At 38.6% G+C, this 17,485-nt stretch overlaps 1 protein-coding gene across 1 annotated transcript in view; it reads left to right on the top strand.

Annotated features, from left to right (window-relative positions):
- The first annotated feature begins 470 nt into the window (after nt 1–470).
- Nucleotides 471–17,485, top strand: part of nrg3b (neuregulin 3b) — a 407,490-nt gene continuing 390,475 nt past the window's right edge. The window contains exon 1 of the mRNA XM_055150551.1: nt 471–1,392. Coding sequence (XP_055006526.1) covers nt 471–1,392 — 922 coding nt within the window. The remainder of the gene's footprint in view (nt 1,393–17,485) is intronic.

Here is a 17,485-nt window from a genome sequence, read left to right as displayed (position 1 = left end):
ACAGCGCGAGTCTGAAGCTCACCACCCCGCGGATCAATACCTTTCTCCGTTCTTTTTGCCTCGGCTTCTGTCTGTTTTTTTAAACGAGGCAGAGAAGCATCCTGGGAATTATCCTCGCTTCGTTAGAGCTGAACTACAGTGAGACAACCCCCCCTGTTGGCTCCTCTCACCTGTCCATAACCTGCGTGCAGGCGTGAAAGTGCATGTGCTCTGTAGATAGGTGCTTGTGTGTGCGTGTGTGTTTGGATTGCTGTCCGCCAGAGGGAGTGCAGCTTATATCGCTTGTGAATGCATTAGAGTGCTGTGCAGTTTTTAATTAATAGCCCAGTGTGTGACAGCGTGTCTGCTTGTGTTGTAGGTGCATTAGTTTGTGTTCTGTCTCTTTGTGCATGTAGAGAAAGGCAGCGTGTGTTTGGCTCTACACTTAAAATGCTCGACATTTCCTCTGAGCCTCGTCCCCTTCCTTGTATATGCCCTTGCATCATCCGGCCACCTGTTTGACCTCCCATTCACTCTCCAAGACAAAAAAGCAGCAGCCACCCTCCCCTGACAGGATGAGTGAGCGCTCGGGCACAAGCTCCCTTGTTCCCATGACACTGGAAGAGCCAGGGGCCGAACAGGCGTCGCCAAGAGCCCAGGGGCCCCTGCGCTGTGGCCCCTGTGCAGTGTGGCCCCGGCAGCAGACCTGGCTGTGTGCTGTCCCCCTCGTCATGGGCTTTGTAGGACTGGGACTAAGCCTGATGCTCCTCAAGTGGATTGTGGTTGGTTCGGTGCAGGATTATGTGCCCACTGACTTGGTGGATGCTAAAGGTAGCATTGGACAGGACCCTATATTCCTCTCCAAACCCAGTGCCATGCCTAAGGGCCAAGACATTCCTGCCACAACCACTACATCCGCGGCCTCTACCACCGCTCTCCTTTCTACTACCACACTGCTACCCGCCGATGGCACCGCCCCCGCGCCAAGAACTCGATCGGGGCCCCCTGCCAACCACTCGGCCAATGGGAGCTCTCTGGGGGGTGAGGCCAACCGCGCCCCTCACCTTCACAACCGCGTGGGCACCCGTATTATCGGAACTGCGGTCACCGTCTCGACCACGCGGGCTACCCGTCTAACACCGCCCCCCAGCGCCAAGGAGGTCACCCCGAGAAACGCCGTACGCAAAGGGATCGGGAGTAACGGACGTAACGGACATGTCAACTCCAAACCTGGGCAGACTTCGACCATCACCTCCACGTCGTCGTCCACTGTCACCCCTGCGGTCAAAAGCACTGCCAAGGGACCATCACCCACCTCCCAGCCCGCGGTCCCATTCAAGCCCACCACCCGCTGGAATCATGGGCGCCCAGGTAAAGGCCCCGCCACGCGCCCGCACCACCGCTACAGAACTCGTAAGTCCCCTTTTGGTTTCTTCAGCTGACGTTTCGAACGCTTTTCTCGCTTTAAGTTGGTCTCTATAGCTGTGAAAACTGTATATAACTGTACTGCAGATTAGAATAACACCCTTTGTCGGACACTCTTTGATATGACTCACAGTCTGGGAATTTTAATGATTTCCTTTTTTAACCATCCGGATAGTGGATACTCAACAAGCTTAACATTAATCGTATTCATTAGCACTGGCTGATATCAAGGGATGTTCTCACTTTTTTCACCCCTCTCATCTTTATCTTTCACTGGTTCTATAATCCGATATGAATCTTACCTCCAGAGAAGCTTTTTTTACTCCCACTTTCCCAATATGGCTTCATTGTATAGCTGCTTGCCCGATGTATGCTGCTTTGAGTGTTCAGATGTTGGTATTTTCCGGCGACGTTTTGCATGACCGGTGTGTTTCGCGTTATGAAAACAAACATCACAGAGCTAGGAAGAGGTGTGGAAGTGGGGGAAAGGCTAGCGTTCACCTTCTGTCTAGAGGAATCAAGATAGAGCAAGGCCACATGTCCCATTTAGATGAGAGGATACAGGGAGCCGAGTGGCGCTTGGTAGTGCCTCGAAAACGCTGCAGGAAAAAGCAGTTGGATACAGGGATGAAAAAAGAGGTTGCAGAGGACAAGTGGAGAGGTAGAAAATGGTGGAACGGGCAAAAAAAAAATCAGAGGATGAAGGAGGCGAGAATGTGGGAAGCATAACAAAGCAGCGGAAGGGAGAGTTTGAAGAGATATGGCAGATGGAGCTGGAGGAGACAGAGGGTAGAAAGCAGGGGAGCTGCGAATTTTGCATATTTAGCATTGTGTAACGAAGGATGGCTTTGCGTTGATTCGATTCAGAGCCAGCATCCTTTCACAAATCACCTGGAAGATATTTGGACCAGCATGGGGCCGGATGTAAGAGGACTACCCAAACATTTGTAGAGTTGAAGAGTTCTTGAGTAGCTGCTTAGTATGTCTGTAGGTATATAGCAGGCACAAATGACTAAATACTGTGTGAAGCAGTACACGGAATCACGGGGTCCCTCGTGATTTAGTACAATACGCGATACATGCTGCGTGAATCAGTGTATCATCAATAAGAAAATGAAAAAACATCTATTTTCTTCATTATTTGTCACCAAAACCGGATACAGATAATGGCTGTTTCCCATTTCTGAAACTTAAACTGCAATACCGGACTTTTGCATCGCATACAGACTGAACCAGGACTAAAACAGGACTAAAACAGGACTAAACCAGTACTGAGTGTCGGGGCAGTCCCGGAGGTGTGCCTGCATAGACTGTCGGGTGATCAGGACTGAGACCGGGATCAGCCCAGGACCAGACTAGGATTGTTTTAGCCCTGGGATCAGTCCTGGTTCAGTCCGTATGCAGTGCAACAGTCCAGCGTCGCAGTTTAAGTCACGGAAACGGGTGAACAAATGAACAAATGATATACGGATCAGCGTAATACAATAAAATCACAAAATGACGATAAATGCAATCGTCTATATATTGCACACAGTTTTCTACTACATATTGCTGTTTTAATAAAAAACTAAAAGTATTAAAGTTGCACTGTGTAACGTTTCTGGTTAGGGACCTGTCAAATACTTTGCTTAGCTTTGCCTGAAATGTGTCACAGTATGGTGTTAAAACTTCCTATCTTCATGGAGACCAAACCAAATCAAGTTACAGGTCAGATCAGTGAAGTGGCAACCTCACTCACAGTCAGAATGTCTGTTTTTCTAGGTCAGGGGTCTCTAGCCTTTTTCCTCTTTACAAACCAAAAATGCCAGAAAGCTACTCATTTTAGCGGCCGCAAGAAATTTAGATGATTATAAGAAAGAGGGCGAGCCTTTAGATAGAATTAAATGCCTGTAAACCATAAACCATTTATTAGTGCACAAAGTTGGGCTTCAAAATGATACAAATATAATGTTAATAGGCATGTAATTAACCAAATATTTGTTATTCAGCACAGTGGTATAATTCTGAAATCTCTTGGCAAGCTACAGATTGGAGATCCCTGTTCTAGGTACTTTTGAGCAATAAAACCACTGTTATTGAATAAATGTAAGATAGAGCTGTTTAACGTCAGACTGTGGAACATTTCAGAACTTTTGATGCCCCACCACCACCAGAGAAGTTACAAAGTACACCATTTTACAACAGTATTTTTGTTAAACCACTATTTCCTGTTACATCTGTTTATGAAATACACTTACATGAATAATCAAAACTATTAGCCTTGTGAAATGTACAAAAATACCAGCAGTTTTACAGCAGTCCTCGAGGTCTATCAAGGCAATGGATTTGAACCTGAATTCATTGGCTCAAGGGTGTATGCTCTGTTTATTGAGCTACAATGAATTCCAAAGAAAACCCATGTTATTTATTGATTTCCCTGCCGCGGCTGCTATTGTTCTCGCCATTTGAATATCCCCCAGCAATTGTTTTTTTCTTTTTATATTAGTAATACATAATCATAATGTAGCTTGAAAAAAAAAAAGCTTCCGACATTTTTGTATTAGGAGAAAAATAATATAGAGGATTGGTAAAGCTAAGTGTTGCTGTATTTCATAACCCATAACTTACTTTTATCAATGTCTCAAGCCCTTTCAGTCAGTGGATTAATTGATTATACCGGTATTCTAATTCAATTACAACCCTTGTCATCCCTACGTTGCATTAAACCTGTCTGAAACTCCAAATCCTGACGATATACAGCACAATATCTACCGAAAGACTGCTGTTTTCTCCTTTCTAGGCTTCTTTAAAGGGCAGCGGAAACTAGAACTCTACGTTTTTCTTGTATTTTTAGCGTGGGTCATGTGTGTAGCGTTCCGGTTGGCTACATAGGATCTTCTCATTTATCAGCTGAACTCATCAATGGCATTGATTTCAGTGGGACCGGCTCTCAAGTGACATGTTTCTTCTCTACCCGAGGGTTACATATCTTTAGCATATGATTGGACATTGGATATTATGATTACTCCATATAGAACAGAAAGCTAATAGTCCACAAATAATACCTGGTTTATGACCCTTATAAATGTGCAATTATTTCAGTTGTAATAATGAATTTGATTAACTATTAATGTATTTGGAAGAAAGAACTACTATCTCTAATTCTCTATCACAATATTATTAACCTTGACAGTAGAGTAGCAGTGATTTTCAAGGAATATGAAGATGTATTATAGGTGCATTAGTGTCAGTACTGTGGTTATTTAGTTGTAGTAGCTTAAACAGTGTAAGGAGTAGTAACTGGCAGTAGCAGTAGAACAGTATTCCTATTAAAGGTCCATGCAAAACTGACTCTTGTGAGCTTTAAGCCTTGTTATAATACTGTTACCTCCTCACAAACATATGTAGAGTTGTTTTTTGTTTCATTCACACGTTTGAGTAATCCTGGATTATTGGTTTCTCTACATGTCCAAAGCTCAAAATGCTCTGTTCCACCTTATAATGTCAAGCAACCTTTTACCTTCAGTTTAGTAGAGATTTGCAATTCCAATGCTGATATCATCCAAATGATTCTAGTGAAGGTGTGTGAAGATTAAAAACACAGTGGATGGTGTTAACAGTCTGAGAAAATAACTAAATATGCCTAAATATGCTGCGGGTTTGTGTTTAAACGTGTAAATGAAACAAAAACACAACTCCAGGTCTGTTTTGATGAGAAAACATCATAACATAGATCAGAAAATAGTGTAATATATGCCCTTTAATATTAGAAATATAGATACAAGTAATTATGTCAGAAGTGATTATAATAGTAGTACTTCTTGCATATCATTTTAAGTGACACTTTGCTCCTTTAAATCTCACCTAATTTCCTTTCAATATATCACTTACGCTGCTATACATTTGAAAAGCAAATCATTTCAGCTCCACTTCCTATCTGAAGATCAGGGCTCAAAAGCTCCCCTCAAATCTGCACTCAGCTAATAAACGCTTTTGGAGATAGAAGTCATTTTCAGTGGAACCGCTGCAATTCTCCTCCAGCTTCCTTGTTGACATCATGCGGAGCAGCCTGACATTTTTGCCCACTTGTGAAATCTTTATCCTCGCATTTGGGGAAAATATCTGTCATGAAACAGGTGGCACTTTACAGCCAACCAAAACACATCCATTATGCTTGCCAGTTACATCAGAGCGGAGAGGGGTTTGATGGGAATTTTCAAGTAAATGGGGGCGTGTCATAGGGCTGCTTCAAGTCGAGTCTCCCTTCATGTTCTCCAAAGATAACTATGAACTTCAGACATTGCATTCCAGCGTTCAGTGTAAAAGGTTCATCGGATGGGGGGAAAAAATCCTTACTGATAATAAAATTGAAGCTTTGAACACGTAGAGACACATTTGTTGTCCTTCTGAATTGTTATCAAGGACGTTACGTGTTGCACAGTTGGGATGTAAAAAGTATTAACATTTGAGCAGGTATCGATGCTAAAAAGTCGCATTCATATAGATTAGTATGCCCATGGACCACTAGTGCCTACCTGGATTACACAGATACAGTATGAGGCCAAATGGTACAAGAAAGTACTACGATTTAATGCAGAGGATCACAGTATTGTTTCATGTATTTATTATTGTGGTATCAGAATCTGTATTGAGTATCAAGTCTATTCCTTATGTTTGAGACTTAACTATCTTGACAACACTATTACAGTCATCAGAGGTGGAAGGTAACAAAGTAAAAGTAGTAGTAGTAATACATTTGAGAGAAGGTATCTGGACTTTCTACTCCATTACATTTTTGAACAGGACTGAAAAGTAAAAGTATTTTCTATTATTACATGAGATGTGCTGAAAAGTCTGAGGGTTAGTCAGATGGAAGATAATAATAATACAGAATTGAAGCTTTGAACACGTAGAGACACATTTGTTGTCCTCCTGAATTGTTTTCAAGGACGTTACGTGTTGGGATGTCAAAAGAATCGAAAATCAGATACTAATCAACTAGTACTACATACTCATTTGAGCAGGTATCGATACTAAAAAAAGTCACATTCTACCACATTCTACCTGGATTACACAGATATGAGGCCAAATGGTAATATACAAGAAAGTACTACAGTTTAATGCAGAAAAAAAAAGAAATATTGTTTCATGTATTTATTATCGTGATATCAGAATCTGTATTGAGTATCAGCTCTATTCCTTAATATTGAAATATGATGTAACTATCTTGACAACACTATTACAATCATCAGTGGTGGAAGATAACGAAGTAAAAGTAGTAAAGAATTGTACTTAAGTATACATTTTTTACTTCACTACATTTGAGAGAAGGTATCTGTACTTTCTCCTCCATTACATTTTTGAACAGTTCTGAAAAGTAAAAGTATTTTCTATTATTATTTGAGAGCTGCTGAAAAGTCTGAGGGTTAGTCAGATGGAAAATAATAATAACATAAAACTGAAGCTTTGAAAAAATGTAAACACATTTGAGACAGTTTGTGACATCCTTCCGAATTGTTATCAAGGACGTTATGTGTTTTCGTATATTTGATTTATCTTTTTTGTGAGATATATTTGCTATGCAGTATCTGTTTAAAAATCTTCCCACTTCACTTCCAACATTGTTATAAAAAGCCCTAATGAAAAAATTATGCAACAAAGCCCTAAGCCTTTACACTAATTGCTAATCACTAAAAACTGATACACGCTAATGTTTTCTACAGTTTTCTACTCACTTATGTCCATTCGCCCATTAAAATGATCGACTGCCAAAGCTACTATTTAAAATTAAGCATATTTTTGGCTCATGGTGATTACTCAAATTAAAATGTAATGGCCTGGTGAGCTTTTATTGTAAGATAAGGCCAAATATTTTCATTCCTGCCACCAGGAGTCAGCATAGAAAGAAAAATTGTCAGCCCCCTTTGCTTCCTATTTTTTGTACATTGTTATTGAACAGTAACTTGGATATACAGTACCTATACAGTATCTTATCTGCTTATATTGCCCCGCTTCTATGGGCCGTTTACTTCAGTGCCACAGTTGATCTGCTTAGCCCTGTACTCTTTATTTTTATATAACCTTTGTGGATAGCATTTGCATCTTATAAAGCCAGCGCAAACACTGTATCTTATCCTTATAGGCTAAAGGCTCTTATTTTATTTTTTATGTTTGGCCCTTAAAACCTGACTTTAAAGCTGCTGTACCTGATTTTTACTAGATTAAAGAGTCCGTATTATGTTATTTTCTGATTTATGAGATGTTGTTTCCTAAGACATACCTAGTGTTGATGTTTTACTAGAATCATTTGGATCATTTCAGCCCTGGAACTGCCAAGGTGGAACATCACAAGGTGGAACATCACAAGGTGGAACATCACAAGGTGGAACAGGCATTTTGAGCTTTGGAGTTGAAGACAGACTAATAATAAAGGATTACTCAAACACACTGTTGGGCAAGTTACTTCAAAACTGTAATGCATTATTTATTACTTGTTACTGTCATTTCAAAGTCATTTGTTACATTATAATATTACTGCATTTACTACTCTTACCAAAAAAACAATCAGCGAACGATGATGACGCATCATCAACTTTTGTTCCGTATATGGACTGAACCGAGGACTGAACTAGAAGGACTTAACCAGGACTGAACCAGAACTGAACCAGGACTAAACCAGGTCTTATCTGGGTCTGAACCAGGATTAAACCAAGACAAATTTTGGACTAGGAATCTAGGACCGCCCCTGAGAGAACCCCAAGCCCGTGGAGCAGGGTGTCTGCCAAGTGCGATTGGGCATCAGCTGCATTTAGCCCTGTGGAGTGCGGAGTTCTGCACTGATCCTTTCGCCCGCAGTTACCCGAACGGTCTACGTGGGCGCATCTTTGGGCCTGTCCCGACATTTGGAACAGTAACAATGGCGTTTCGCCACTGCTGATATCACAGTGATTTAAAAAAATTTGTAGGCAGAAAAATGAAAAACCCACCACTTCAATTCAGGTTAAAAATGCATTGTAACATGCGTTATTGACATTTGTACCGAACAAAATATTACAATTATTTTCCCCCTGTAATGCTGTAACATTACTGCTTTAAAGCAAAAAGCTGTGCATTACAGTAATTTGTTACTTTTATAACGCGTTACTCCCAACACTGCTCAAACTTATGAATGAAACAAAACACAACTCCGTATTGTTTTTGATGAGGTAACAACATTATAACATGGCTTAAAGTTCACAAGTAAATTTTTGTGTAATATAGGACCTTTAAAAATGCATTCCCAGCACCCAGTTATTCACTGCAAAGAGTTTATAAGCACTTTTCACAACTTTCAGAAACAAAACTTTGCAGTCACAGTAAAGCTAACCATGCACTTTCTTGTTATTGCCCAATAAAACACATGATAAACACTTATAATTAGAAGCAGACAATATATATCTGACTTATTTGACCTCAAGAGCTGCTTGTACAATGTACACGTGTTACAGAAAGACAAATTTTCTCAAGTACATGGGAAAACACTCGGGTACATAGCCTTTAATTGTGCTTGTGGCATGCAATAGAGTCTGAGTAATTCACCAAAAAGCCCTGCTCTGCTCCTATGATGAAACACAGTGTAAAACATCGCCTTGGGTGGATTTGTCTATATGCTCGATTGCGTAATGCCAATGTAAAATGATAATGCAGTAATGTTGTTGTGTATGGGGTTGTGTTGCACATAATGTGGACTACAAGATGCTAACGTGATTTTTGTTTTGTGCCTCGCTCATTGCTGTGCTCCTGCTGCTCGCTGTGGATCTAAATGAATGTCTTTGGGGAGCAGTATCCTTTGTCTAAATGTCCCCTGCCTTTTCACATTCCCATTTCCTGTGTGTCTGCCATAGAAGCAGGAAATATTGATTCGAAAGATCTTGCCATTTTTTATAAAGCATTAAAATGCAGTTCCGTTTTGAAACTATTAGAACTATAGTATACAGCTGTGTTATAGGAAGGAGGAAAGAGTTGGAGTTCATTATTTTGGAACAATCAAAATGAGCATAGGTCAAAATGGCTTTATTAATAGCAAGCCACTTCCTGGTGACTTCTATTTAACTTTGACTGTTGGCAATTTTAATCTTAATTTGTCAAAAAACCCTTCAAGCACTAAATTTGTAGTATGATTGGAAAACTGCTTGTGAAAATTACGTTCTCACTTCTGATAAATAAATGAAATGTATTTAACAAAAACGTGCACACTGTATAGACTTTGTTGCACAGTAAGTTTTTTAAAATGACCAGAAAACCAGATACTAATCGACACTAAAACTAGTATTGAAAGTAGATACTCATTTGACCAAGTATTGATACTAAAAAAAATGCATTTACATAGACTGTGGATGCCTTTGAACCACTATGGCACCTACCTGTATGACTGAGGGAGTACTGGAGTATTGGAGTCGGTATTGAGTATTGAATCTATTCCCTAGTATCAAAATCAAGTCTGAAACTTTATAATGACACTATTGCACAGTAATCAGCGGTGGAAGGCAGCAATTTAAAAATAGTGAAGTACTGTACTGTTTAAAAATTTAAGAAGTATACATTTAAGGTATTAGTACTTTACTTAAGAAGATTTTAAAGTGGATACTTTTTATTTTTACTTCACTATATTGGAGAGACGGCAAGGCAAGGCAAGTTTATTTGTATAGCACAATTCGTACACAAAGTAATTCAAAGTGCTTTACAGAATAAGAAATACATTAAAATCACAATAAAAACAAATCAAAACATAAATAATCATCATAAAATTCAAGATTAAAATTAAAAGAGAGGGAGAGACATCAATTACATAAATCAGAGAGAAGAGTGCAGAATGAAAACCTTTCAGTCATATGCACAGTTAAACAGAACCGTTTTGAGCCTGGATTTAAACAACATCAAAGTAGAGTCTGTCTCACATGTTCAGGACGACTGTTTCAGGTTTTAGCTGCGTGAACCTGAAACGCTGACTCCCCATGTTTAGTCCTGACTCTGGGCAGAAGGTATTTGTACTTAATACTCCAATAAAGTTTTGAACAGAACTGAAAAAGTATTTTCTCATATAGTTTGAGACCTGCTGAAAAGGCTGGGAATTTATTTTAAACATGTTTGTAATTTGAGCAAACAAAAATATACACATAAATTAAATTCAACTAAATCAATACATTTTAAGTGTTATTAGAGCTCAAAATCTGCAAGAATACATTTTAAAATGGGTACTTTAATACTTTTACTTGAATAGATTTTTTTCATACTTTTACTTGAGTATTTTGTTGCCCTGGTGTATACCGAAACATTCAAGTAACAAAATTACTTCTTCCACCACTGACAGGAACGCATCTCCTTATCTATTCCAGCTCCTTTTAGCCTTTACATTACCTCACATTGAACAGCAGACAGACAGACTGCAAACACACACACAGATGCCATGCACGCTCATATCTCTATCCGGTTATATACATTGGACGCTATTATGTTCCCCCATTTTCCACATGCAAGGCCCATTGGCTGAGGAGTTTATGGGGAAAGCTATTGGAACGGCACTCTGTTGGAAAACCATGGGGATGAGTGGCTGGGCCCATCCCACTCTCTCTTAGTCAAGTGCAGTTGTAATTCCATGCACACATCCGCGGAGCCTCATTCCCACTGGTGAATCGCCACCCACAGTTAGCATTTTTTTGCAATTCAAAGCCACACATTTAGCTCTTAAGCGGAATATTGAACAAGTAAGGTCATCTTTCTTGTGGGTTAGAAGCTTCTATGTGTGTTAAAAGCATCACTAGAATGCAAAGAAACCACCATGGTGTCGAATCTATTGTACAAATCTAAGCACTGGTAAAAAGGATTTCAAAAGTAGTAATTTGGTCAGTGTTTTGTGAAACTTACAGATGTAAAAAATCACCCAAATATTGTATTGATAAAAGTTTCACAATAATATCATGAACCATCACATTGTTATAATGCGACAACAACTACATATACCATGATCCTTTGCTCTGTTTCAGTCCAATCTACATGATGACATAAGTGTTCTTAACTATTTTTACATCTTAACTATTTGGAGAATTAGATAAACATATATTTGTTAGCCTTCACAAAATATCACAGTAAATATTGTACTGTGATGACAGATCTGGTGAAAATATAGAGATTTGGATATTGTCCTACTCAAATTTTGGGAAAACATAAAGTGTGTTCCGTGCATTTCGATGTATATTTCATGTATCTCCTTTGGCATCTGAGGAACAAAGAATAGCTTTTGCTTTAGAATAATATTAAAATTTTTTGTTGACATATTGTTGACAAATTTCTATGCTATTTCTTCTCTTTAAACTGTGTATATTTGTGCATACGGTTAGCAGAAAAAAGTGCCGCTTCACCATAAATTCATATTTGCGATTCATGCAAAGCTATAAGAGCAAGTAAGATCAATTTAAATACATACTTCCTCCTGTCATGGTTTGAAAATCAGGTCCTCCTTCTTCTTATTGTAATACCGGCCATAGCATTACGACATGTTATTTTTGCACTTCTCCAGGGACTGTTATTGTCTTACCTTTTTTGGAGATAGATGTTGTTTACCAAACCAAATCGGCAACAGAGGCAGGAAAAATCTAATCTTTAACCATAACTATAGCGTTCTTGATTTATGTTTTAATAATAAAATTCTGTTCAAAGTTCACACATCGAGAACTGACAAAAATATGACCTGACAAACAAGAATACAAGAGTCACATACGGTAGAGAGCATGTTTGTGCAGGTCTACGCTACAGGGCTGGTTTTATGCAGAATAAAAGAGAATATAGTAGTGAAAATTATGGTACTTCAATAACTGCAGCTTTTGCGATTCGCTGATTGCACCCATTCAAATTTCGATTCAACTGTGATTAATCTCGCAGACCCCCCTGCAGCATAACCAGCCTAGTTATATGTCCTGCTTCGATCCAGATAGCTCAGACCAGCCCCACGCAGCCGCCACCATTTCCCTGTCACAACAAAGAAAAGATAGCAGGATTTGTCGTTCGCTGACATACACATCTTTTTTCGTTATTGCTTTTGTTTTCCTTGCTATACATGGAGGTTGTTTGGAGAGCTACAGTAGGAGCAGTGGTGCGTGTGAGGAGGTATTAAAAACAAAGATCTATCTCCAGCGCATCTCTCTCTCTGGGGGGGTCAGGGTGCCTCGGTGGGCCCCCCTGTCTGTCCCAGGACACGCTTCACTCGCTCCCAGCCCAACCCCGGACAGGGATCAGCGAGCAGCCGTACCTGCACTACACACACTCCATTGACTGAGATCACAATGTGTTTATTATCCAGTGTAGAGCAAGGCAGGGCTTGTTTTTGAATGATAAGTACAACGGTGAAGGAGGTTAGGATTAAGACTGGCGGTGTGCTTTTGGAATTGTTGATAATGGGAAAAAATGCAGTATTTTCTTAAAGGTGCACCTGCTTGTCTTCAGAGATGTCTTTGTTTACCTAGAATGGTCCACAGTATGAGATTAACATAGTTTATTTTCCACTTTTGTTTTTATTACTCCTATTCTTCAAATACCTGTCAAACACATGTAGATTAACTTGTACACGTTATAAATTGCTCAGAATAAAGCGGTCCGGCTTGTTTTGAGCTGCCCATACAGAACCAGTATAATCATAATGCACAATGAGTTGGCCTGGTTGACTGTAAAATGCAGACTCAAATACCATTTATTAACTTTTATTAGAAATATAATTTTAACTAAAATCCCAGAAATAATTTATAACAAAATTTTCTCAGATACCCACACTTGAAACACGTCAAAATCGAAATATAAGTTGTGTGCTTCCTGTGTGCTGAACCAATCAAATGCAGCGTACTGTTGGTTATCGAGCCATGGTTGCATGGAACGCACTGCCAGTATTTTTATTGTTTGAAAATAACAAAAAGCTATTTCAAAAAAAGTTAAAACTGTTCCTTTTTACACAATGATTAGTTACAGTTTATTTATGCATTATTGTTATTGAAATCTGTTTTAATTGTTATTTATGTTTACATTTATTTATTACTTTATTACTTTTCCTATACATTGTTGTTATATTGTGTGTTTGTGTGTGAAGTTTATGTATTATAAAACAAATTGTATGTAATGAATTTGAGGAGACCCCAGGAAGAATAGCTACTGATATTTCAGTAGCTAATAGGGATCTTAATAAACTAAACTAAACCTTGAAAAACACAAATTCTTACTCAGAGTAGTCACCTCTCCACAGATCTGACTAGTAACTTGGCCCTGTGATGTTACCTGCGTGAGTTTAATGTTGTAGTTTTCAGGAAAACAGGAAACATTTCAGGAAAAGCAAGATGACAGAGATGGAGTGGTCGACCCTCCACCACCAGAAAGGTTACATATAGAACACCATCAACTGTAAGAGCAAAAAGAATGCTTCTTATTCTCAGCAAAATATATATAAATATAGTTATCCTTTTGCAAGTTATTTGAAACATTTCTGTCTTGCTGTTGTTGAAAGGGTGGTGGTTTTCATTCAGGTTCATTTGGCACAGTAGTGAGGCTATGTCCATTGATAAAACATCCCTCCATAGCTTCACCGTAGGAGCTTCATTCTCCATAAGAAGAAAGATTTACATATGGATGAAGCATGTCACAATTGTTTATCTATGAAAAAAAGTCTGTCCTTTTATGCAAAGCTAACCTCAAGGACAAGTTATGCATGTTGATTATCTGACAACGTTAAGAGTAATTCAGGTGACTTAATGTTTTTTTCTCTCTTTTTCTTCTTGTTAATTAAATGCTGTCCATGTTAGAAGTGCATGTTTGAGGTTCACGCGTCATAAGATGTCAAAATATGCACACATTTCTATGCTAATCTCTGCTGTTTGGTGCATTGGGCTCTGTTGGCCCTGAGTACATCCACAGAAACACTTGACACTGATGGGCACCAATTACAAAGCAGCACACATACAGTAAGTGCGCTCTGGGCACATACATTAGGCCACAATCACACACGATGTATAAGCAATTTAGCAGGAAGTGGCTGAGCACTCTCCTGATTGGTGGAGTGGGGAATATGGGGCGTGGCTGTGGTGGGGGAGATGGTTTGCAGTGACAAAAGCAAAGGATTTAAAGGTGCACAATAATGAGATTTTGTTTTGTTTTTTACAGGGAATGGAAGGAGAATTTACTTTTATAAAGATAATGGGGATCCAAAAAATACAATTATCTGTCCAGTATTAATTTTGTTAGGGCACCACAGTGTAGCGCCCGGGGACTATCTCCAGATCTTGAGCTAGACTTTGTCGGGACCACCTTAAAAAAGGGTTTCAAAAGTAGTAATTTGGTCAGTGTTTTGTGAAACTTTTGGATATAACAATCACCAAAATATTGTACTGATAAAAGTTTCACAATGATATCATGAACCATCACATTGTTATAATGCAGCAACAGTTAAAAAACAGAAAACTACATATACTATGATCCTTTGCTCTGTTTCAGTCCAATCTACCTAGTGTTATTAACCATTTTTACATCTTAACTATTTGGAGAATTGGACAAAAAAGTAGCATATGCACACTTTTGTTAGCCTTCACAAAATATCGCAGTAAATATTGTACTGTAATGACAGATCTGGTGAAAATATCGGAACGAGAGATTTAGATATTGTTACATCTCTACTCAAATTATGGGAAAACATAAAGTGTGTTCAGTGCATTTCAATGTACATTTCATGTATCTCCTTTGGCATCTAAGGGACAAAGAATAGCTTTTGCTTGACAATACAATTTAAATTTTCACTTGCTGTTCTTGACAAATTTATATGCTATTTCCCCTTAAACTGTATATATTTGTGCATACTGTTAGCAGAAAAAGTGCTGCTTCACAGTACATTCATATTTGCGATTTGCAGCTGTGGTGGTGGAGATGGAAGTGACAGCGACAAAAGCAAAGGATTTAAAGGTGCATAGTGATGAGATTTAAAATGTTTTTTTTTCCAGGGAATGGATGGTGAATTTACTGTTATAAAGATAATGGGGATCCAAAAAATACAATTAATTAACTTTATCTGTCCAATATTAATTTCGTTAGGGCACCGCAGTGCAGCACCCGGGGACCATCTCCAGATCTTGAGCTAGACTTTGTCGGGACCAACTTAGCTGTGGCATTTACCTATGATGTACATGTTTTTAGTTTCACCTCTCCACAGATATGTTAGTTAGTTAGTTGCATCCCCTTTATGTCTTCATGAAAACTGATATGTAAAATGTTGTACTCTACTGATAAGGGCGACAGTAGCTCAATTGGTAGAGCGTTTGTCCATCCGAAGGTTGGCAGTTCAAATCTTGCTCTCGATATGAACGTCATTGATAGAGCAGTCAGATCCACTCACTCACAGGTTGGCTGGTGTGATTCCAGCTCCCACAAATGAATGCTGTTGTTGTGTCCTTGGGCAAGACACTTAACCTACCTCGCCCCCAGTGTCTGTATACACTGGTGTATGAATGTGCGCATGAATTGGTGAGTGGTTCCTTGTTGTAAAGCCTTGAAGGTGGAAAAGCGCTGTATAAAAATGTGACAATTTTCAGGTAAAGCAATATCATCTCCATGGGGACAAGCAGATGGTGGACCCTACACTAGAAAATATGATGCTTTGTAGTTGGTGATTACAATAAAAATAGAAGCATTTGAATAATAAATAACATTCATAATACTGGATTTTCTATATATATATTTTTTTTCTTTAGAATATTAGAAACATCATGAATGGACCGTGGAGCACCTCTGTACGTTCTATTAATAGACCTCTTTCCCGCGCAGATTAGCCTGTGGGCATTATCCATATCTGCGTTTTTAAGCATTTTCACTTCCATTCTGTCACTACTGCCTTGACGTGATGTGTCCTTTATAGAACAGAACCAGCAGCCTATGCAAATCAGCAGTGCTTATCGGGCTAATATATTATCTTCTAAATTATACATGCATTTTATGACGCTATGAATGTGTATGGGCGAGGGAGAGAATAGAAAAGTCGTGCTAGTGTTTTGTATGTCAAGATAATAGACAGCCTCAGACCTTGTTAAAAAAAAAAAGAAAGTGGTGCAATAATTAAAAATTGTACAGCAAGAAAGGCACTGGCTAGGAACATTCATTATCATAGCGTTGGAGAAACAAGCTAGCACTGACAGGTATAACAGTCTCTCAAATAATTAATTCTGTGGCAAGGGAACATGTTTGGATGTAACATACATTATTTATATGCAAGCTTTGACAGGCAAAATACCCCTTTGAAATAATGAAGTTTTGAGAGTCACAAAATAATGGGGGAAGAACACATATGAAGTTAGCCGCATACGCACTTTACTGGCCCTTATTTAGTATAACGGTGCACATATTTAAAGGTGGAGCAAAACACCAACTCTCCCAATGCTTCTCAAATGATGATTAAGTTCAAGCATTGAAGTCTGTTTCATTTCAAAGACTGCATTATTTTCCACTATCCTTGACACACTGTACTCATCTCATTTATAATGGAACATGTCATGTATTAACCTGCTATAACATGTAACAGTAATAACATTTGATCATTTGATAAATGGTGTTTCATTTGGATCACTTGGTATAAAGATTGTTACACAGTGCATTACATCTAGGTTACACATTTTTACAAGTTGCTCAGTTATTTTGGGGGTTACATTTTATTACAGGTTGTTACATTACAGTTACATGTTATTACATATTGTTATGTTACAGTTGTACGTTATTACAGGTTGTTACATTACATATAGGTAACATTCAACTAAATTTGTTAAGTTATATTTGGTTTACCTGTAATTAAGGTTTCTTACATTATAGTTACATGGCATTAGATTGTTACGTCACGGTTTTATGTTGTTACAGATTGTTGCATTATAGTTACATGTTATTACACGTTGATATATTACAGTTGAATGTTATTACAGGTTGTTATGTGACAGTTACATGTTATTACAGGTTGTGACATTGTGGTTACATGTTATTACATGCTGTTACATCACATTTAGATTGCATATGACAAAAGCTGTTACGTTATGTCTGGGTTACATGTTATTACAGG

The sequence above is a fragment of the Boleophthalmus pectinirostris genome, unplaced genomic scaffold, assembly GCF_026225935.1.
Source record: "Boleophthalmus pectinirostris isolate CB_2022bp ecotype Guang Dong unplaced genomic scaffold, ASM2622593v1 HiC_scaffold_14, whole genome shotgun sequence".
In the NCBI taxonomy this organism is placed as follows: Eukaryota; Metazoa; Chordata; class Actinopteri; order Gobiiformes; family Gobiidae; genus Boleophthalmus; species Boleophthalmus pectinirostris.
The sequence above is the reverse complement of the archived record's forward strand: the minus strand, read 5'-3'. Positions and strand labels throughout refer to the sequence as shown.